Raw genomic sequence first — 24,193 nt, forward strand, 5'->3', positions numbered from 1 at the left:
GGTCCTTGTGACCTCTTGCTGATGCTGCCTGCCAAACTCCTAGGGCTGGAATATTTTACCGTATTTATATTTCTAATTTATCCAATATCAGCAGTCCACAAAGCAGGCTACAAATTGGGTGGGTATAGGACCAGCCTTGTGTGTCTAACAACACTTATCAAATATTATGAAAACCTTCATGTTCTCAAGTAATAAATAAATAAATCCATTGGATACCCAGGGCTGTAGAGCAATAGTACACAACAACTACTGCCTTCTTCACTGCTCTAGTTGTGGCTTTCCAGAAGCATCTGATTGGCCATTGAGAGAAACAAAATGATCAACTGAAAGAATCTTCTACCTGATCCATAAAGATTCTTCATTGGTTTTTCTGAAACAGATGACTCACCGTTCTAGATGTTGGCGGGGCAGAGGGGCTTGTGAGTGAAACCATCTCCTGGATTGCTAAGCGCAGCTTTAAGCGATGGAGAGGATTGCTGATTCCAATTTCTCTCTGAATTTCAGTATCTGACAATGCAGACATGATGGCTCCACTTTTCACATTCGCCCGGCAGGCAGCAACGTACCATGCAGGCATTCCAAGCCACAACTGTTAAGAGAGAAGGAGAAGTAAATGACATAATCACTGCAAAAGTTGCTCTTTTGGACTAAGGACCTCATCGTATTTGGAAATTTACCCGTCCTATAACACTTCACCTATGCAGCCAGATTGGAGCCTGCCAGATCTCATCACATGATGAGCTACTTCTAGTAGAGCTCTGTGCCAGCTGCATTGGTGAAGTGTTCTAAGAGGGAGACTACCTGTGTTCAGATTGGAAATGTTTGGGATAGCATGAGAGCATGCCAAAAAGGTAAACTTTCCAGCATGTGATGGGTAAGCGGGTAATGTGGGGTGCTGGGCGACAGTTATGCCCTGCCTCCTCACGATTTGCACCGCTGTCCTATGAATCCCCCTGGGGTCCCCGGCATCAAAGACCTTCATGTGATTAAGTCCTAATTTTCAGATGCCCCCTGCCAGCATGGTGAAGGTCTTTGATGCCGATCCCACCGGAGCAGATCTATTCTGGAATTTATGTATTAATTTACCAAATTCCCATTGAATAAATGGGTCTGATGTAATTGACTAGCATTTGGATTTTGTTCATTTTTCTCAAAAGCAATTTTTTCAAGTTCTGTACCAGCCTCAGTATCTGGCATTCAATGTAATTCCCCAATTCTTAATATTCAGAATAGACCTTTCCCCCCCTGTCATAGTGACATCACAATCAGACCCAGCCCAATGCAGGAAGCTGACCATGCCCCCGCATTGGGTGCCATGTTCCCAGGAGCGCTCTCGAGCCCCTGGGAGGTGGGGCCAGACCTGGCCCCGCCTCCCACGCCCTGGCCCCGGCTCCTTCACAGCGGCCAAGGCACGGAGCATGGGAGGTGGAGCCAGGGCACACAGGGTGGGAGGCGGGGCCAGGTCTGGCCCCACCTCCCATACCGTGCACGCTCACCCGGCCGGCCTGGCCCAGCCAGGCTGCGGCGGGAGTCTTTCCAGGCTGCAGCGAAGGCCCAGCCAGCCTGGATGGGCCTTCGCCGTGGCCTGGAAAGACTTTCCCACCACACCCTGGCCCCACCTCCCGTGCAGCACGAGAGGCGGGGTTAGGGCGTGCAGCGTGGGAGGCAGGGCCAGGGCGCGCAGCGCGGCAAAGGCCCAGCCACAGCCTGGAAGGGCTCCCGCCGCAGCCTGGCTGGGCCAGGCCGGCTGGACCAGGGTGCGCGGCGCGGGAGGTGGGGTTAGGTTTGGCCACACCCCCCGTCGCACGACCACGCCTCCCACGGCACCAGGGGGTGGTGGTGCAAAAAATGAAACTATAGTGTCGTTATGATGTCCCTGTCACTCAGATAAAGAAGAGTTATTTGTAGGATAGTAGGATATGAACTATGGGCTATCAGGAGTTGGGTTAAATTATTCTCACTACCTATCATGGCTCTGTAATTCTAACAATGTATGCACAAAGATGGACAGCTATCTCTTTTAGTGGCATAGTTACTTTACACATTCTGTTAAAAACTACAGGCAACTGGTTGCTTATCAAAGTCATTATCCACGCATACAAAATTGGCAAGCATTGCTGGTCTGGCCTGGGCAAACATATGCACATTCACCTCTGAACTGGTCCACTGGCTGAATGACACTTTAAGCAAGATGATTCCTGGTAAAAAATAAGAACCACTAGCACAATAAGTTTGGTATGCTTTCAAAATTTACAAATTAGACTTAACTTGCTACAAGCATTTAGAAAGGTTTTGCCATGTTTTTATCACTCTAGTTCTAGAACGAGCGGGGAGTAGAGAACTTGTTAATTTGAGCTACAGTACATACATACATCATAAACAATTATGATTGCTGGAATTGATTTCAGCCTGTTGGTTGTTGAAAATAATCTCATCTCTCTATAAGGTTAGTTTTTAGATGTTTTATCCAGTGATACGTTTATACTATGCATTTATGTCTGTATGGGGTATTTAAGTTTTTATCTTTGGCTAATTTTGTCTGTTATTAAGCTTAAAGTTAGGCCACTTATATTGCTTGATGTGATCTGTTTTGATGTCATTTGTGTGTATGTTTTTCCTTGTTGGCATTGAATGTTTGCCATATATACTGGAAACCGCCCCAACTCCCTTCAGAGAGATAAGACGGTCTACAAATAAAGTTGTTGTTGTTGTTGTTGTTGTTGTTGTTGTTGTTGTTGTTATTGGAAGTTTTTGGGAACACAGGCAAACTTTCTTTTTCTACCTAGACAGAAAATGTTATATTGCTGTTAAACTTATTTACAACCAGTTTTAATCATTAATTTTAAACTTGTGTGTTATGTCCACTACATTATAATCATTATTTTGTGTATTTTAATATATGTATTTTGTGGAAATATATTTTAATATGTGTATTTGATATAATGATTATGTGTTTTAGCTATAATGTAAGCCACCTTGAACTACGAGAGGCAGAGAAAAAATAAAATTATTATTATTGTTATTGCAGTATTATTATTAAACCAAATATCCCCACACATTCAGAAGGTCTTCCTAAGACTTACCTCTAACCAAGCAACCACTGTAGGCCCATCCCATTGTGCAAAAGGCAACCCCTTTCTCCGAGCCTCCTCCAGAAGTTCATGCCTAAAAGTGTGTCACAAATTATTAAAACATGCAGTGGTGCCTAGAAACGTTCAAGTACAATTACATTGTAGAATACTGCATCAATGATACTGAACATCAACCTTTTTCAATCATCCATCAACGTTGTTAACCATTCAGGATTTAGAAAGAGTATTACTTGATATGTTGAGAATATTTTTCTTCTTTGGTCAAACATTTTTTTATCCTGAAATCCAACAATAAACTAACACACCGTTTATTACAACTTTTTTTCAGACAAGATGAAGAAGACTACATTTTGAAATAAATAGATATAAAAATGTGAGAAAGATAGGACAATGGTTTTTCTCTGAACTCTCCACTGTGGGCATGAAAGTGGGGGGGGGGGGGGAGTTGATGAGGTATGGACTCCATATCCCTTCTGCTGGACAGAATTAATTTTCACAGCTTGTCCAACAAATGTCAGTTTTGAAGTTCACTCTTTCAATAAAAAGAAAAGAAGCTCTGGTTGTTTCACATTATTCCATATCATTGTGGGGTAAATGGATAGAGAAGTGGCAAAAGTATTTTCATACACCATAAAGCAGGGGTCCTCAAACTTTAAAAGTAGAGGGCCAGTTCATGGTCCCTGAGACTGTTGAGGGGCCGAATTATCACTTGAAAAAAAGAAAGAACAAATTCCTATGCACACTGCACATGTCTTATTTGTAGTGCAAACCCCCCCCCTCCCGACAACATTTATTTGTTTATTTACTACATTTATACTCTGCCCTCTCTCGCCTCGAAGGGACTCAAGAGCGGCTTACAAGTTGTATGTACATACAATATATTATATTAATGGAATAGCATTATATATTACTATATTGTACTATACCACTGTATTATTATTCGTAATATTGCAATTAAATATAACGTATAATTAATATTATTATGTTGCATTATTATTAGTATTATATTGTATGACATTATAATATTAGTATCAATATTATATATACAGTAGAGTCTCACTTATCCAACATAAACGGGCCGGCAGAACGTTGGATAAGTGAATATGTTGGATAATAAGGAGAGATTAAGGAGAAGCCTATTAAACATCAAATTAGGTTATGATTTTACAAATTAAGCACCAAAACATCATGTTATACAACAAATTTGATAGAAAAAGCAGTTCAATACGCAATAATGCTATGTAGTAATTACTGTATTTACGAATTTAGCACCAAAATATCACGATATATTGAAAACATTGACTACAAAAATGGCTTGGATTATCCAGAGGCTTGGATAAGCGAGGCTTGGATAAGTGAGACTCTACTGTAATATATATTATATTATTAGCATAGCACCATATTAGCATTAGATATTACTATATTTTACTATACCACTATACCGTAATATTATCAGTAATATTACATTTAATATATAATGTATAATTAATATTATTATGTTGCATTATTATTAGTATTATATTGTATGGCATTATAATATTAGTATCAATATTATATGTACATATAATATATATTATATTATTAGCATAGCACAATATTAGTATTAGTTTGGGGACCCCTGCCATAAAGTTTTGTCAAATTATTGGCTTCAATATTTGAACCAAGGCAAGTTTCAACAAAGTTACACTATTTTGTAGGTGGCCATTGTGCAGGTGAAAAAAGAAATCATTTCGGCTTACTGGAACAGGGGGCAGTTATGCTTCACTATTTCTTTATGAAACTGAGTACTTGACCCTTCCGGATCAAACTGCTTCAGGGTATTTCTCCAAAATATAATTGGCTACATGTTTTCAGGTCTTTTTCTTTGTACCTAGGATAACTGATTTGTACATGCTAATAATCATTTTAAAACATTTAATAATATTTACACTATTATCCATTAATACAAAAACATGACAGCTTTCAAAATCTGACCTTCTATACACATGTTATAAAGTTGTAGATATATATATATATAATCTCTTACTGACATGGCTCAATCTTAAGCCTGTGAAACTAATTTTGATTGCCCCCCGCCCAAAATCAGTGGACTAGCTCTTTACCTTGAAAACAGAACACCTGAATACCAAAGATTAATCTCTTGTTGATAATATTTTTCAACAAAATTTGCTAAACCAGATGTATTAATGAGCTTGTTTATAGCAACTTCATTAAATTATATAGAAACACTCTAAAGCTATTGAAGCTTACAAAAATCCCATGCTCTGCTTTCCTAGGAATTTTAATAAGCAAAAGGCCCTAAATTAATGCATTGCTAAAGACTATTGTTTTTATTCCCCCCACTTCTCCCAAGTGATATATTTTTAATAATAAATAATTAAAATCCATAATCCTCCATTATGTGTCATACAAATAATTAGGAGTATCATTTTTGTCTCTTTAAATCAGTGGTTCTCAATATGTGGGCCCCCAGATGTTTTGGCCTTCAACTCCCAGAAATTCTAACAGCTGGTAAACTGGCAGGGATTCCTGGGAGTTGTAGGCCAAAATACCAGGGCACCCATAGGTTGAGAACCACTGCTTTAAAGGCTTCATGAGCATTTCCCATTTTGCAAGCCTTCACCATTTTTAAAAGGTTGTTAATATTTCAAATGTTCTACTTCTCAGATTTCATTATAGTATTCCAAACTGCAGTAAGATTAGTATGGCAAAAATAAAACAGACCTCAGCATTTATCTACAAGTGGCATAATTTCATCTCTAAACTGAATTAATAAGTTTGTAGAGAAATGATCATATGTATGGCATTCTGAGCCCCAATTTATATGCCATCAGTAGTTGTAGAGAATATGATCTGTCCAGTGGGTTTCCATGGTTGAGTGAGTTAGCCAAAAAGATAACACAGCTGTACTTTAAAACTACCACCGTTTCATAATTGATCTAAATCTTTTCAGTGACAGATGCAGTAAGTAAAGGACAGGAACAAATTTAGTTTCTATGTCATTATTTGTTAAGCATGCACCGGTTCCTCAAAAGTTTTACGATAGAGCTCACCAGCTTCCATTCCACAATGTAAAACTACTTCAGGCAGGTCTCGGTTGTAAAACTATTGGGGAACCGGTGCATGCTGCCACAGCAGCAACAGAGGAGGCTCCCCATGTTCAATAAGAGTCAACGGAGGGAAGCTGGGCAGTGGATGCTTCCCCCCATGGGATGAGGTGGGGGGGAAGCTGAGTAATGTGGGGCGGGGGCAACTGGTTCCTCCCGCCAGGCTCCACCATTCAGGCAGCAAGTCTGATGAGGTTGTAAGAAATGGGTGTAATTCCCAATCAAATTAGGCAATTTCACATAGTGCTAATTACACTTTTAATTATAAAATCTAAACAAGGATGTAATCTAGTTTAAGGCCCCCACTGAATTGACCTAACATTTTGCAAAAGCTAGTGTTTTTATTGATTTTGATTCCATTTCTACCAGAAGGATTGTGAATTATGGATAAGAGTAATTCTACAGTTGCAGTTGGTCAATATATTTTTCTGCATTATTTTATGGCGAAATAAAGACATTGCCAAACACAAATGAAAAAGTAGATTTGAAAGTTTTGAAATTGCAACACTGGGGAAGTTTATTCACAGCTTGCTTAAATAATGTCTGAATGCCTTTGTTAAAGAGCATGGGCTTCCAGGTGGGGAAAGTTAATGCTTTCACTAAAAGCTTATAATGGGTCAATGGAAACAGCATTTGGAATGCTGAGTAGCCACTAGAAATAGGAAACATAACTTTAAATTATTAAAAGAAATGAGTGGTGTTCAAATTATGCCACCATCATGGCAATGAATCAACCAATCTGCATAATACATGGCCTCACAATTCACAAAATGTTTCCTAGATACAATCACAGACCCCCTGAAATGGTGATTCTCAACCTGTGGGTCCCCAGATGTTTTGGCCTTCAACTAACAGAAATTCTAATAGCTGGTGAACTGGCTGGGATTTCTGGGAGTTGTAGGCCAAAATACCTGGGGACCCACAGATTGAGAACCACTGTACTAAAATTTTCACGTATATTAAGCCATATTAAGTCCATACGCTTGTAGCTTTGTAGTTATACATTCTAACATAAAATCTGAAGTTCCCATGCCTAAGAAAAGGGCTTCTCAAAATCCCTTTTTAATTATGAAGATGCTAAAGTTGATAGATTTGTCTTTAAAAAATTCTATACTTGAAGGTGTTTGTGTGAGGTATCACAAGAAAATCTTTTCCTGCCATATTCTAAAGGATTGTGACATAGCAATACTATACACATTTAATGAGTATTAAATCCATGTTATTTCAATAAGATTTATTTCCATGTAAATTGATACAGGATTGCAGCCTGAATCATTTTAGCAAAACGCAGAAGAGCAATAAAATATATTTGTAAATTTGCAACTCAAGTGAATTGGTAAGAAATGTAACTAAAAGTGGAAAAATCAATACAAAACCCTGTTCTATATATATATATGTATAGCTCATATAGAACAAGTGAATGAATAAATGAATGAGTGGAACACTAGATCCATACTACAAAGGCACAAGGTTTTTGTAATTTATTTATGTAGATCTAGAGTTTCACTCACTTCATTTTTTAAAAAAAACACTAGTATACCCGAAAGCTAAGAATAAACAAAATGCTGTCCAATTCAGAATAATATAAAGTCCAGTTTTGGTTAAATTCTCAGTAGAGATCTGCAAATTAAAGTGGTTATATATAAATAATAATAAAGAGGAGAAAATAAATAAGAAATCCAAACATGGTGCTGAAAATGAGTATGATCAGCAACCATTGTGGTTTAACTTACCCAGATGTGCTTTTCATGAGATGGAGAGAGATGAATGGAAAAGAAAAGCACACAAATATTAATGAATATATGTTAATTCATAAAAGAAATCATATGATAGAGTAAAAAATTAAAGAAGCAGCACAGCATGTATTTTATTCTTCCACAAAAACCGAACTCTCTCTGTCTATCTTTCTCTCTCTGGACAAACCAAATCTATAACCCCTTTTGCACAGCACTGATGTCTCAATAAATGGTTAAAAGTATGTCTTTGATAGTGTCAATTATTCAGGTCTGATCTTGAACCAAGAATTGTACACTGAATATTGAAGGCACAAAAGGGTTACAATTACAACACAACAAATATCAGGCAACATATAAGACAACATATTCCCACCATCTTCCCTACTAATTGCCACATCAGCTCTCTAAATGATTATGTAAAACATCATGTTAATTACTCAATTTGCAGCAATGAAGCTATTACGTATTTCAAATTCTTTAATTTCTCCTTGAAGCCATCCAAGACATAGGAAAACATAATACACATGGCCAAGAGCAACTTTCTAATGCACATTTCCAGCATTAGCCACGAGCAGCACACGCTCCCAATACAATTGTGAATATCATCATATGGGGGGAAATCCAATCAGTGCCATGATGCAGCAAAGGTTAAATCTTAGACTTCCACATGCCAGAATCCTCTCCACTTTCGATACAAACTATTCTTTTAAAATCAGCCATATCAATTCAGACCATGTAAGTTTGGTCCTAAGGCAAATTTGATGGTCTTCAATGTGAAGGATACGCTGCATGTGAAGGAAAGGTCTGAACAAGCTGGTATTTAGAGATGCAGAGATTGTTATCACCTGAGTATTGGGTCATAACAGACATTTTACACGTTTCAACATTCAGGGAGTGATAAATATGGCAACAGAATAATGAAATGGGCAAAGTGTAGCCTGAACGTTACATTAGTCTGCCAAGGCCTTTCTTGCACCTCACTACTACCCTTGAAAGCCCCTTCTAACCCTGCCTATTTGTTTTCTGCTAAAGAAAGCTGTTTTGCTATCTCCAAATGCTTCTAGGAGTGGCAAATTCATGTTTTTGGTGGGCAGTGTTCCCTAACCTTCTCAAAAGTTGTCCAAGTGCAAAGGAAGAGAAAGAGAAGAAGCTGGAGGTCAACAGGAAGCTACTTCTGGTTTTCATTTCTTTGGGCTGATATTTTCTCTCAAGACATATGGACTCAGTGGCATAAAACCAGTCCTTGGGCCTTCCTCACTTCAGTTGTACACATCTATAACAACACCTTCATAGCACTGAACTATTATTATTGAGGGCAGATATCTCTGTTCTTCCTTCTTAGGAGCTCTTGGCTGCACACTGAGATAGAGTGATATTGTGAGATTAGATAGACCTCTGATACGTTGTTTTTGTTCTTAGATTCCTCTTAGCAGATCATATGGATTACTTTAATGCAGCCTTCACCAGTATAATGCCTTTATAAGTTGTGGCTGGGAGATTATGGGAACTTTGCATGTCTGGAGGATACTATAGTGTACCTTCAAGTCATCTGTCAATTTAGGACAAGCCCCATGAATTTCATAGGATTGTATTAGGCAAGGCAATCCTTGCCTAAGGCAACAGCCCAAAGTACTTAATATTCATTGGCAATTTGCCATCCAAGTACTAACCAGGGTTGACCTTGCTTAGCTTCCATGATCAGACTGGATTTGGTGTTTTTAGGTTATTTAGGCAATCTGGGCCAGATTACTCTAATGCAGTGGTTCTCAACCTGTGGGTCCCCAGATGTTTTGGCCTACAACTCCCAGAAATCCCAGCCAGTTTGGCAGCTGTTAGGGTTTCTGGGAGTTGAAGGCAAAAACATATGGGGACCCACAGGTTGAGAACCACTGCTCTAATGGATCTTTATCTTGTGAAAAGATTGAGCCACCTTTGTTTCTTCTTAAAAGATGCGCAAGAGACTGACATTTTCTTTTTAGCTGAGGAACACAGATTTGAAAACCCGATCTTGCGTTTGCAACGACTGCTTGAGTACAAACTGAATTCATTTTTACCCCATCTCATGCGGCTTTATTATGTCCCCTAATTTCACTAAGAGGGTGCTTATACTCTGAAGTTAAGGAAGTTTGATACTACTTTAATTGTCAAATTTCCATCTTATGAAATCCTGGGACTTATAGGGAACTCTAGTTCCCTGTAACAGTTCTCATGGAATCCTGATTAAAGGTACGAAGGATTATATCAGTTCAATTCTATACTGTAGAGAAGCACTAAGATAATCAAATTGTTTCCCCTGGGAGGTAGGCAGGAAGTGAGTTGTTATGAGAGCTGCACTATCCTCTAATAAGCTTACTAGAGAGGGTTTAGTGTGTCAAAGCAGGAAAGCTCTTAACATATAAAAATTTCTTAAGAGCCTTTATGCAAATGCAAAGTAAACAGAAATTTCAAGTCATAACAGGCAGTGGTCAATAAAAATAATGAAAATAATCAAATAATTAAGTATTTTAATTTTATTTGGTTTTAATCTGTTTAATTGATTGATATGTGTTTTAATTACTCATGTTTTAGATTATTGATTTTATTGAGATGCATTTTAATGTTTTTAAGCCGCTTTGAGTCCCCTTTGGGGTGGAGAAAAGCAGGATAGAAATGAAGTAAGTAAGTAAGTAATAAGAGTTAACTAAAAATGTACCAGTAAAAATGTACTTAATTGCTAAGCCCATTAAAAACCAACACTTTATATATGACAATTGTATTTTTGAAACAACTATGAAAAGGACAAACCACTCTAAGTAAACACTCAACTAAAATATAAAAAGGGATGATGGAGTTTAGGAAAAATGCATCACCTCTTACATTTAGATTGCATCATGCGATCACATATTTCATAATAATAATAATATATTTTTATATTTATATTTTTATATTTCCAATATTTCTACCCCGCCCTTCTCCCTGAGGGGACTCAGGGCGGCTTACACAACTGGTAGGATCACTACCAGTACATCATAATACAATAAAATAAGAATAAAACAGTTAAAATAATTAAATAACATAGTAAAATACAATATATAAAAATTTAAAACAATGTAACACCAAATATATATACCAATCATCCATCAGACCTTGTGCAAAAGCCTTAATCCGATGGATGATTGGTATATATATTTGGTGTTACATTGTTTTAAATTAACTTTATTATTATTAACTTTATTATGTAATAGAACTTTATTTATATTCTGCCCTATCTCTCCGAGGGGACTCAAGCACGGGAGGTATTAAAACAAAAACTGCATCTCAAATCTCAGCCATTTTAAGCATGCATATATGCATGCATACTTACTCCCTGGTTATTTGATTATTGCAAAATGTAATTCAAAAGAAGATGCTTGAATAATTTTTAGGAATTCTGTATTTTGTTTTTTAATTCAGATGAACTCAATGATAAAAGCAAAGAAAGTTGGTAGGAATTTTCTTAGTCCAGACACCTTGCATGGGACCACAAGGAGAGAGTATTTTATTGCATCCAGGTTTGGAACTCTCTCCCTACGGAAGTTAGGATGGCTTTCTTCCCAATGTCCTCCACTGGCAAGAAATTTAGGAACTGACTTTTATCTTTTTAACAAGTTTGTTCTAATTTTTAAATTTTGTAGCTAAATTAGTTGCATTTTAACAATAACTTCTTAATTTTAACTTATGCTTCTATTTGTGCTTTTATCTATATTTATTTATTTTAATGTCCGTAAGCCATCTTGAGTCCCGGTTGTTGTCCCAAGGATCCCTATAGTATCAAGGTTCACTACTGTTGAGCCTTGTAAAGAGAAAACAAGGGATTTGAGCCTCACCACAGAACACCAATTTAGTTTCAGATCAGGAATGCCATTAGATAGATTGAGGTAACAGAAACTGAGAAGTAAAAGTCACTTCAGAAGAAAGGAAAATAGGGAACATTTAAGGGAATATAAGTCCAGAGATGCCTCAAAACAAAAGAGTGAACCTATAAAAATACTTTGTCAAGCTGTTTGTATAATGACGTTAACTCTTTAAAAATGCCACAAATGACCTCTAATGAGATAGAGAGCCGACACAGAAACGTGAATAATACACTGAACCAGAAATTGATTCATTTGGATCCTCCACAAAAATCCACTGAACTGTCTATTTTAGAGTAGATGGTTAGTTTAGAAACAATCTGGGTTAACTGAATGGTGCCACATATAAGAGCATTATTATTCTGCATGAAATAAATACAGTACGATTTGATCCTTTTACTACTTTCCATTTTAGTCTTCTCAGCATTGTTTTAAAACTAAGTTTATATCCCTGCTCTTTTAAGCTAAGAGACAGTACACCACACTTCGATCACAGAACTGCTTATGCAGAAAATGCCAAGTTGCTACTTATCACCTAAACAAGATATAAACCTCTTTGAAACACCATTTACAGGCATGAACCATGGTCTCACTTTCAATTAGTATTAAACAAAACTGTAGTCACAGTATACAGATGACACAAAAGCTTATCTCAGCTCTTTGTCATCAATCACTTCTGCTGGCGGATATCCGTATTGACTGATCACATGGAAAAGGACTAAACACCGACACTGAACAGAGGCCATTATTGCTTGCAAATACATGAAATAGATATGAAATATTGCCAACCAATCTGGGAGATACATGGATACATCAAAGTTTTCTTTATTTTAGTATGGCTGTGAGACCATGAATAGTTCCTAGATACACGAGAAGAAAGTAGTGGCTCTTTCTTTCTGCTATTTATTCCACAATTTCTGCAATTCACTGCAGCAGCACTGCAAGTAAAGCTTTCCAGGACTCTGGTTCTAAAGCAATAGTTCCATGGGGGCCATGGACCACTTTGAAAATGAACGCTATGGACCATCCCCATGAAAATGCATGGAAATACAAGGTAACAGAGAAATCTTAAAACATGTCAGGACCCAGGCTGCAAAGGCACCAATAACCAAACACAGAGGCCAGAATCTATCTAATATCTTTATTGAAGGGATATATAAAGTTAATAAAAGCAAGTATATGAAATAGTCCAAAAGCAGACCTTTCAGGAAAGGTCTAAATTAGTCCAAAAAAGCGATGTCCAATATGAAATATTAAGGTTCAAAGTTGTAATCCAATAACCGAAACACTCACTTTGCCAGGCAAAGTGAGGGGAGATGACAAGGTCCTTTAGTCCATAAACTTGAGCAAGGCTAGGAAATAACTTGATACTTGAAACAAGGCTTAAAACGTGGAACAAGGTAACAAGGAACAAGAACAAGGTCCGTGGAAAAACTTGGTAAAATCCGTGATACAAGGCAATGTTTAGTCCTGGGAAACAAGCAAGGTCCGTAGGTAAACAAAGGCAGAAACAGGAGCGAAGGCTGGAAAGCAGGGCAAGGCTTGAGCAGGAGCGAGGCTTGAAACGGAGCGCGCTGTCCAGACACAACTCGCTCCGGAGGTTGACGAATTGACTCCGCGAAGTTACTTCGCGGGTAAATCACCTATATAGAGTCTAACTTTCCCGCCGAAGCAGTTCTCTGGGAACCAGAAACGAAAGCTAATCTTTGAGACCAGATGTTTGACTCCTTAAGGATTCTCACGAAAAAGCAGACTTAATTGGCTGAATTCTTGGCTGCTATCCTCGCACTCCTGCGCGAAGCAGCTTCCAAACCTCTCTGTTGTTTACAAAACTCATGGCGGGAGAACACAGGGGAAGTGGGCTCCGGATTTGTTTGACATACTTCTGGGTCACAACTCTCTTGCAGGTGCAAGGTTCCCAGATCTGCCTGGGAAAGGTCTGGCTGGGAAGATTCCAGTTCAGACTGGGAAGGTAAAAAACCCAAGTTTTCTTCATCATCAGGCATTACAGTGTCATAAGCAGGACTACAAGGCCCATGAGTCATCACACTATCCCCCTCCTCAGGGCCCCTCCCAAACTGGGACTCTCTCCCCGAAGCGCGAGGCCGCGGTTTGGTGGGATAGGTCTGATGAAAGCGACGGGTTAGATCAGGAGCGTGAACTGTGGAGGCGTCTTCCCAAGAGCGCTCCTCCGGGCCAAAACCCACCCAGTCAATGAGATATTGCAGGCGGCGGCGGTGAAAGCGAGAATCTAAAATGTCCTCAACCTCGAACTCCTCCTCCCCATTCATCAAAACAGGAGGGGGAGCCGGTTGGTCTGTATCAGGACGCACACCATCCGCCGGAAGGAGCAGGGAACGGTGAAACACTGGGTGGATGCGCATTGAACGCGGAAGTTGGAGTTTGAAAGTCACGGGGTTTAATTGCGCCACCACTGGATAAGGGCCAATGAAACGGGCATCTAACTTCCGGCAAGGGCGGTGGGAGGGCAGAAAGCGAGTGGACAGGAAAACCCGATCTCCTACCTTGATTTCGGGGCCCGGCTGGCGATGTTTGTCAGCGTGGCGTTTATAGTCCTCCTTGGCTTGGTCCAGTTGCTGGAGCAAAAGTTGTTGTACCGCTGTGAGTTCCTGCAGCCAATCCTCTGCTGCGGGAACTTCTGAAGTTTCAATGACAGGGGGAAAGAAACGTGGGTGGAAGCCGTAGTTTGCAAAGAACGGCGTTTCTTTTGTAGAAGCTTGAACTCCATTGTTATAAGCAAACTCTGACAGTGGTAACAGAGAAGCCCAATTGTCCTGTTGGTAGTTTACATAACAGCGAAGATACTGCTCCAAGGTGGCATTGGTGCGCTCCGTTTGCCCATCTGTTTGAGGATGATGAGCTGAAGATAAGCGAGAGTCTATGCCCAATAGTTTTTGTAGTGCCTTCCAAAAACGAGAGGTGAATTGAGATCCACGGTCTGAGACTAAACTCTTGGGCAATCCATGTAGTCTGAAAACATGTTGAAGGAATAGATCTGCAGTCTCTTTGGCCGTGGGGAGACCTTCACAGGGTATGAAATGGGCTAACTTGGTGAAAAGGTCCACCACCACTAGGATCGTGGTGAATCCACAGGAAGGTGGTAGGTCAGTGATGAAATCCGCAGAAATTATTTCCCATGGGCGAGATGGGGTAGGAAGGGGATGTAGAAGCCCTGAGGGTTTCTCCCTTCTTATCTTGGAGCGCTGGCATACTGGGCAGGTGTTGACATATTTTTCCACATCTTTGCGGATCTTGGGCCACCAAAAATCCCTTAGGATCAGATGCATGGTTTTAAATAGTCCGAAATGCCCTGCTGGTTTGCAGTCATGACACAGACGAAGCGCTTTTTCCCTGCCCGGTCCGGGTGGGATATAAACATGATTTCTATAGCAAAGCAGTCCATCTTTAAGCGAAAAGGGAAAATGCAGACCTTGACGAAGTTGATCCTGCGCCCAGGCATCTGCTTGCTGACTAGCCCTGATTTCTTGAGCACAGATGGGTCCTGGAGTAGAGGAAGTTGAACCAATGGGAGTGGATTTAGTGTTCCCCACTGTGAGCGTGGCAAAGTTCTCGGGTTGTAGTAGTTGGGATTCAAAGGTCTCCTTGCGTCCTGCAGCGTATTCCGGTTTACGTGACAGGGCGTCTGCTTGCTTGGTTTGGGCTGGGGTCACATAATGGATCTGGAAGTTGAAACGTTCAAAGAATAAAGCCCAACGTTGCTGCCTCTGATTTAGTTTGCGGGCAGTTCTTAGATGTTCTAGATTTCGATGATCAGTGTGGACTTCAATGGGAAATTTGGCCCCTTCTAGCCAATGTCTCCAAGTTTCAAAGGCTGCCTTTATGGCCAGTAGTTCCTTTTCCCAAATGGTGTAATTTCTCTCTGGTGTGGTTAGTTGACGGGAGTAAAAGGCACAGGGATGAAGGTGGTCTCCCACCGGTTGTAAGAGTACAGCCCCAATTGCCACATCCGAGGCGTCCGCTTGCACAACAAAAGGGGTTCCAGGATCTGGGTGTTGTAGAATTGGCTGGGACGTGAATAATTTCTTTAGTTGCTGGAACCCTTTCTCTGCTTGATCAGTCCAGCGGAAGGGCTGTTTTCCACGGATGCAGCTAGTGATTGGGTCAGACCAGCGGGCAAAATCTGGAATGAACTTGCGGTAATAGTTCGCGAACCCCAAGAAACGCTGCACCTCTTTCTTGTTAGTTGGCGCCCGCCATTCCAATACTGCTGAAACCTTGGCTGGATCCATGGAGAGCCCTAGAGGCGAGATACGGTAACCAAGGAAATCTACCTCTTGTAGATCGAAAGCGCATTTTTCCAACTTGGCATAAAGTCCATGATCTCGCAACGTTGTAACACCATTTTGACGTGGTTCTCATGTTCTGATTGCGATCTAGAAAACACCAAAAAATCGTCCAGGTAGATTATCAAGAACCGATCTAGATAGTCCTGAAAAATATCATTGACAAAATGCTGGAACGTTGCGGGGGCTCCGCATAATCCATAATTCATAACTCGGGACTCGAATAATCCGAATTTAGTCTGAAAGGCAGTCTTCCACTCGTCCCCTTCTCTGATGCGAACTAGATTATAAGCCCCTCGAAGATCCAGCTTGGTGTAGACCTTGGCTCCTCGAAGTCGGTCCAGTAGATCCGAGATTAAGGGCAGGGGATAACTGTTCCGCTTGGTGATATTGTTCAATGCTCTGTAGTCCACCACCAAGCGTAATTCCCCTGACTTCTTCACAAACATCACTGGGGAGGCGGCTGGGGATTGAGAGGGTCTGATGAATCCCTTGCGAAGGTTTGTCTCTATGAATTCCCTGAGAGCTTCTTGCTCCGGTTCAGTCAGGGAGTATAGGTGCCCTCGCGGGATCGGGGCCCCCTCCACCAAGTCAATGGCACAGTCATAAGGTCTATGTGGGGGTAATTTCTCGGCTTCTTTTTCATTGAATACATCCCAATACTCGGAGTACTTCTTGGGCAGGGTGATGATGGGCTCGGTCTCTGTGGCATGGCAGACCTTGGCTACGAGGCAATGGTTTTGGCAGTACTTTGAAGCAAACTGTAGTTCTCTGTTGGACCAGGAGATGCTTGGGTCGTGGAGAGTCAGCCACGGGATTCCCAAAATCACAGGGAAATGGGGAACCTCGGTAACAAAGAAGGAAATCTCTTCCATATGTTCCCTTATCCACATCCTGGTGGGTTCTGACCACTGGCTTACGGGCCCCGTCTTGAGGGGGCGGCCGTCTATGGCTTGCACCACACGGGCATTCTTGAAGTCATGATATTGTAATCCCAGAGAGTCGGCATACTCTCTGTCAATGAAGTTGTTGGTGGCTCCGGAGTCTATCATGGCGTGGATCATGACGGGTCCCCTTTTTGCTGACCATAAGGTGACCACTAGAAGGAACAGGACCCCGGTTGGCGGCTCTTGAATGGGTTTTCTGACCGGGTTGGCGAGCCTCTCTACGCCCGGTCGTTGGCTTCCCCCGCCGGCTGTGTGCCAGCCGCCTCAGACGCCTTCGTCTCCGTGGAGGACGCCGCCGCAAGACGGGCGGCGGGCTTCCCTTTGGCTGGACACTCTCTGGCGAAGTGGCCCCCATTTCCGCAATACCAGCAGAGATTTAAGCGTTGGCGACGGGCCTTCTCGGCGGCATCTAACCTGGGTCGCACGTTGCCCAACTGCATCGGCACCTCCTCGCTCCCTCTGGGGTATGGGGTTGGTGGTGGGGGTCTCCACACTGGACGCGGCTGGACGCTGGCGGGAGCGGGGGGTTTTGCCCCAGCTCTACCGCTCTGACCACGTACCCATTGTTTCCTGTTGGCAATCAAGACTTCAGCCCGTAAACATTGGTCAATGAGTGCTTCGAGGGACTGGGGAGGGTCCACCTTGGAGATTTCTTCCAGCATTTCAATGTTGAGACCCTCCCGAAATTGTCCCCTGAGGGCTACATCGTTCCAGCCGGTGCTGTGGGCCAGCACTCGGAACTCAGCTATGTACTGAGACATGGGTCTGTCTCCTTGAAAGAGGCGCCGGAGTTTATGGCCGGCTGCCTCCAAATTGTCCTCGATTCCCCAGGTCTCCTTAAGGTGATCCAAGAAGCGTTGCGCTGTTCTTAGGTGGGAAGAGGCTTGATCGAATAGGGCCGTCGCCCAGCTGGCCGCTGGTCCGTCTAGAAGGCTGTAAACCCACGCCACCTTGATGTCTTCTTGGGGAAACTCGGCGGCACGGGCCTCTAGGTAAGCCTGGCACTGGCGGCGGAAAACTTGGACCTTGGAAGCTTCTCCAGAAAACTTAGTTGGCAACGCCATGGCCGGGAGGCGGACTCCGCGCTCCCTCAATCCTTTTATTTCTCCATCCTGCGCGTTGAGTCTGTCACGGATGCGATCCACTTCATCTTTGCTGATGGTGTAGCTGAGCGGCTGCCCAGCCGGCGCGGCTCCGGTCGACATTCTGGCCTTGGTTAATTGGTGCTTATGGGTGGCGGAGTCAAACTGTCAGGACCCAGGCTGCAAAGGCACCAATAACCAAACACAGAGGCCAGAATCTATCTAATATCTTTATTGAAGGGATATATAAAGTTAATAAAAGCAAGTATATGAAATAGTCCAAAAGCAGACCTTTCAGGAAAGGTCTAAATTAGTCCAAAAAAGCGATGTCCAATATGAAATATTAAGGTTCAAAGTTGTAATCCAATAACCGAAACACTCACTTTGCCAGGCAAAGTGAGGGGAGATGACAAGGTCCTTTAGTCCATAAACTTGAGCAAGGCTAGGAAATAACTTGATACTTGAAACAAGGCTTAAAACGTGGAACAAGGTAACAAGGAACAAGAACAAGGTCCGTGGAAAAACTTGGTAAAATCCGTGATACAAGGCAATGTTTAGTCCTGGGAAACAAGCAAGGTCCGTAGGTAAACAAAGGCAGAAACAGGAGCGAAGGCTGGAAAGCAGGGCAAGGCTTGAGCAGGAGCGAGGCTTGAAACGGAGCGCGCTGTCCAGACACAACTCGCTCCGGAGGTTGACGAATTGACTCCGCGAAGTTACTTCGCGGGTAAATCACCTATATAGAGTCTAACTTTCCCGCCGAAGCAGTTCTCTGGGAACCAGAAACGAAAGCTAATCTTTGAGACCAGATGTTTGACTCCTTAAGGATTCTCACGAAAAAGCAGACTTAATTGGCTGAATTCTTGGCTGCTATCCTCGCACTCCTGCGCGAAGCAGCTTCCAAACCTCTCTGTTGTTTACAAAACTCATGGCGGGAGAACACAGGGGAAGTGGGCTCCGGATTTGTTTGACATACTTCTGGGTCACAACTCTCTTGCAGGTGCAAGGTTCCCAGATCTGCCTGGGAAAGATCTGGCTGGGAAGATTCCAGTTCAGACTGGGAAGGTAAAAAACCCAAGTTTTCTTCATCATCAGGCATTACAGTGTCATAAGCAGGACTACAAGGCCCATGAGTCATCACAAAACAGAACATGTCTGGGTTATCTAGGGAATGTGCAGAAAATTCAAAAGGACATGCCTTATAAGAAAAATAGCATTCTTGAAGAATCAGTCACCCCGGTAATCTAAGACAAGACTTTAATATAACTTTTCAAATCTTTACGATTTGACTATATAGAGAAATAAAATCTCGTCTTGTGGAGACAGAGGGTAAAGGTCCCTCAAACTAAGGATTTCTATATATATTTCCACATTTTCTGAAAGCTTTCACAAAAGGCAAAGAGGTTGAGTTCTCCATGCATCAGCATTAAAAATGAAGCATATATGTTGTGCATAAATGCTGCTCTAGAGAATCTTCCACAAAATGTTATTTTTTTATCTTGCAGGTGGAGAAGAGCAGACTTAGGAAAAGATGCCATTCTTGGACTATGTAGCTCCTAAAATCCTTACAGTCAGTTTGGCCAGACTGAGATTTTGAGAATTAAGGAAGACCTAGATAAAAGACTATTTGAAGTTTTTTTGTGCAGTTCTCCATTCTCGAAGTAGAATTAAATGATAGCATAGAACTGTCATAAACTCGTTCTGTAGCTCACTGACAATTCTTCATGTGACTAGAAAGTCCTTTTCCACCTGTCATGTATGGTAAGGTTCTCTACATGGAAGCACAAAATGACTGCCTGGAAACACAAAATTAGACCTTATTTGGAACCATATGGCAAACCACTTGAAAACAGACATGGTGAATTAGGGAGATTTTATACTTTAACATTGCATTTCATGAGCAAAGGCAAGACAAACATTAGAGCCGTCAGTTCTCCCCTCCAGTAACTGCACTGTTTCAACACACCAATGATACCATGTCAGCTAGATAAGATGTGAGGACATCCTTGCCAAAGGTAACACTGTGCAAACTGTTTTGGTATTAGTTAGCCATGTTCACAAAAACAATTTGTCAGTGTCAGTATGGTAAATTTGCCAGGGATTAAATACTTTATACAGATGACGTTACTAATTTGTGGGATAACCTGTCATTAGGAACTGATGATAAAACATCAGATTAAATCTGTTTCAATCCTTAGGGCACTTACAGTAAATAACAGAATGAGTTCAGAACACCTCAGCTGCCTCATGGAAGAACTTTGGCCCTCCTAACAGTTCATGTCATTGTTTTCTGAGCTTAGAATTTGTTCATGTGGTGTGATGGCTGGAGAACTTCAGAAGATTTAATTTTCATTCCAATTTTTCCAGAGCTGGAAATCTATGGAATTATCAGAATGTAGTAGCATACATGTTGAATTCTTTCAGAGACAAAACTGGATTGCGAAAATATTCCAGTGCCTGATGCCTTTCTGGCCCAATGCCAATTTGACTTTGCCAGATTAGCTATGTAGGTGAGCTGAGGAATGTGAAATCTTCTCAGGAAAATAAAGTAAAATCAATATTCACTATCCTGGAGATGGAGAGAAAAGGTCAATGGTACTTTACAGTAATAGGCAAATTAAATGCTTCAAATTATAATAATGATTGAAGATAGTTCCTGTTACAAAGTATAGCATTTGTATATCACAAACCAAGGCCTGTTGAAATTAAGTAATTATCCAAATTAAACTAGTAGTTGCCAGATTTTAACTATATATTTATCCATTATAAATTCATAATTTTGTAAAACACACTGCATAAACATTAACAACCAGCTATGACTACTGAAGCTCTGTACTAAAGTGGGTATAGTAGGATCACCAGATTAATTTCATGATGAAATATAAATGATCTAGTGTGAAATCACTTGCTTTTAACTGCATTTTTGAAAGTCAAACCTGTTCCAACCTTGGCAACCAGACATGAATCTAAGACTTGTAAAATCAGCCATAAATGTGTTTAATTTATAAACCATGAAACCACTGAAACTGTAAATGTGTCCATATTTAAATAGCAACTGGATATATTATTTGCATTCTCTACATTTGGATGAGCACACACAAAAGTATTATTCAGTTATGTTTCTACAGAAGCAATACAGTTCGACATCATTGCTTCAGGAAAATTACATCCTTCTTAAAGAGAAACAAGTCCCAAAGGCATGATAGTACGCTGGTCTATTATACAGTTATGGCACCTAGTGCCTTTAAGTCACCAATACCCTAGGAAAAACTTCCAGTCTTAATACTTAAATCCTCAAACAGAGTAATATCCAGTAGAAGTCAATTTGCTTTGGCCTTAAAAAGCAGAGCCCCATGTAGATGACAATGTAAGAACAAAGAAATGATGGAAAGTTCACTGATTTTAGATAGATCCCAGCATCCCTGCATTTAATCCAATCTCCTTGTTTCTACAAACTGTGCTCATATAGGATATTTAGCCTGCAAAAATACAGGGTACCAAGAATCTGTGTCCATATATGTCGGTTATTCCCAGATGAATGGATACATAAACGGAGCATCAAAAGGAAGGGCCAATAGATTTAATTCACACATCCTTCAATATACAGGCAGTCCCGAGTTACAAACATCCAACTTACAAATGGGTCATAGTTAAGAACAACAGAAAGTGAGAAGAATCTACCCCTCGGAAGGGAAATTCACTCCTGGAAGTTATTATGGGGAAAAGGTGGCTCAACCGAAGCTTTCTCACCCATCCTTGTTTCCACAACAAGCCCATTTTTTCAATATTCAGTTATCACAGAGACAGAAAGTGGGATAAAATCTTCTGAACAGGAGCACAGCAAAAAAAAACAACCCACAGAGGTGTTAACCTTTCCATATGCTATCCAAAATATGGACAGCAAAATAGATTTAAAGATGGGTTTAAAGCTAACCTTAAAAACAGTGGCATAGACACCGAGAACTGGGAAGCCCTGGCCCTCGAAGGTTCTAACTGGAGGTCAGCTGTTACCAACAGTGCTGAGGATTTAGAAGAAGAATGAATGGGAGGAATGGGAGAAATGTGTCAAGAGGAAGGTGCATCAAGCCAACCCTTGTTGGGTCCTCCTTCCATCTGGAAATTGATGTGCTCTGTGAAAGAATATGCAGATCCAGAATAGATCTCTACAGTCACTTACGGACCAACTGCCAAGACTCTACACTTGGAAAGCAATCATACGTACTTCATCACGAGTGATAGTCTAAGAGGACATATTTATGGCTGGAGTTACACTTAAGAAATGTATATGTTTCAACTTGCAAACAAATTCAATTTAAGAACAAACCTAAAGAACCTATGTTGTTTGTAACTCGGGGACTGCCTGTACTCATTCTGCCCAGATTGTCATCTAAACAGGAGTTAGATGTTTCTAAACATCAGAAATTAATAGGCTAGATTGCAAGAACAGGTCTGAAATACAATCAGAGCATGTTAAACTTAGAACCTCATTACTTCCTGCACTGCAAAACAAGGTACTTTTCTACTTGTACTTATTCATATAGGTATTTATAGTTCAATAGTAAATTGATACTTTAGTTAAAATAGATAGACTGTCACTAAAACTGACGTCTTTAGTAAGCAAAATTTTCCTGAAGGGTTCTACCATACTTATGTTAAACAAAAGGAGAATCTTTATAGTGTTTGGTCTTCTGTTTCAAATGCTAACCAGAGGCAAAAAGAAATCCAGCAAATGCCTAAAACACACACACATTGTCTATACCTGCATGACCGCAAATATATTTTCATGACAAGTAACTTCCTATTGGAAAGACCACACTGTCTGCAGAAATAAGCATCAAAGGTGGCATACAGGATATATTTATCAAACCAAAGTTAACATTTCTCTCTTATGAAAGTCTTCAAAGCCACTCCATTTGACTTTAATGTAAAAATGAAAGGGAGTGAGTTGGAAGAAGGGCTGATGAAACTGATTAAAAGTAGAGCTAGAGAACTTCTCCACATCCCTTTCCTTTTTATCTCCAAATACGTTATATTTTAATCTGGAATGAGGGTGGATTGTTAAAAGTGGGATTCATGAGACAAAACCTTCAAAAATTTCTCAAGATGTGACATCTTTGAACGTGGTACCATTAGATACAGCTCTTAGTCAAGTTAAAGATACTTTCCAGTGAAATGTCCTATAATGGTGTGAATTCAAAATTTCACCATTACCAGTATTTTGGGGACATTTCCTGGAGTTCTTGTAGTCTTTTAAAGAAGCCACACATCTCCTTTGCAGCTTAGACTTTGATTATAAGAAAGAGGTTTAAGAAAGATGAAAAAGGAAGATCAGGTATAGAGGGCAGCTTAGAATGATTAATGTAGGAAATCCCTATTTTCATTCTTACTGTGAGGAAAGGAACATCTGGAGGTCTTTTTATTTGAGAAAGAAGAGGAACTAGCGATATAACACACTGTGTTATAATGTGTACTATTTTCAAAGCTGGTGTTCAGGTGTCAAGTTTTCATAAAAGAAGTGAAGGAAGACGAGAATCATAAATTCTGCTGAAAAGTCACTAGTAGACCACCGAGAAGACCTGGGATGCTTGCAATTCTCTTTTAATGTGCTTTGTCATCCTAGAAAGTGAGTAAGGGGCCTAGTGTGTTCTCAAAAGGAAATTAAAAATTATTCAAGTAAGTGTATGTGTACCTATCTACCGTCATATTCAGGCCAAGAAATGTTCACTGGTGTTTATAGGGTACCATTAAAGGCTGTTTAAGCCTCTTATTAAAATCTTCGGGTCTAATGTATTCCTTCTAAAATTAAAATGTATATCTATTTAAAGAACTTTAGCACCGTGAGCTGTTTAATGTATTAACTCATTAAATATGTTTTATTTTTCTTAAATTATTTTATGGTTTTATATTTTCAATTTTTTAATTCATTTTATCTGCCCTCCCCCCAATCTCATGATACAGAGCAGGGCATACCATAGTTATTTACAATTTGTACATAAATAAATATTGGAGAGAAGGCACTCTAACCATTCTTTTTG

The 24,193-nt window shown here is 40.5% G+C and overlaps 2 protein-coding genes across 10 annotated transcripts in view; one reads left to right on the plus strand and one right to left on the minus strand.

The window, feature by feature from the left end:
• Nucleotides 1–19,790, plus strand: part of acss3 (acyl-CoA synthetase short chain family member 3) — a 98,359-nt gene extending 78,569 nt beyond the window's left edge. Inside the window, exon 17 of the mRNA XM_062982682.1 lies at nt 19,664–19,790. The gene's annotated coding sequence lies outside the window, so the exon portion shown is untranslated. The remainder of the gene's footprint in view (nt 1–19,663) is intronic.
• Nucleotides 1–24,193, minus strand: part of ppfia2 (PTPRF interacting protein alpha 2) — a 341,653-nt gene that overhangs the window by 20,096 nt on the left and 297,364 nt on the right. For 6 of the 9 annotated variants that reach the window (XM_008110919.3, XM_062982678.1, XM_062982677.1 and 3 more), the window contains 3 exons: nt 7,933–7,941; nt 3,084–3,165; nt 389–589 (listed from right to left, as the gene is read on the minus strand). In XM_008110919.3, coding sequence (XP_008109126.2) covers nt 389–589; nt 3,084–3,165; nt 7,933–7,941 — 292 coding nt within the window. The remainder of the gene's footprint in view (nt 1–388; nt 590–3,083; nt 3,166–7,932; nt 7,942–24,193) is intronic. The other 3 variants (XM_062982680.1, XM_062982674.1, XM_008110927.3) reach the window with 1 other exon arrangement.

Source organism: Anolis carolinensis, chromosome 5 (genome assembly GCF_035594765.1).
Source record: "Anolis carolinensis isolate JA03-04 chromosome 5, rAnoCar3.1.pri, whole genome shotgun sequence".
Lineage (NCBI taxonomy): Eukaryota > Metazoa > Chordata > Lepidosauria > Squamata > Dactyloidae > Anolis > Anolis carolinensis.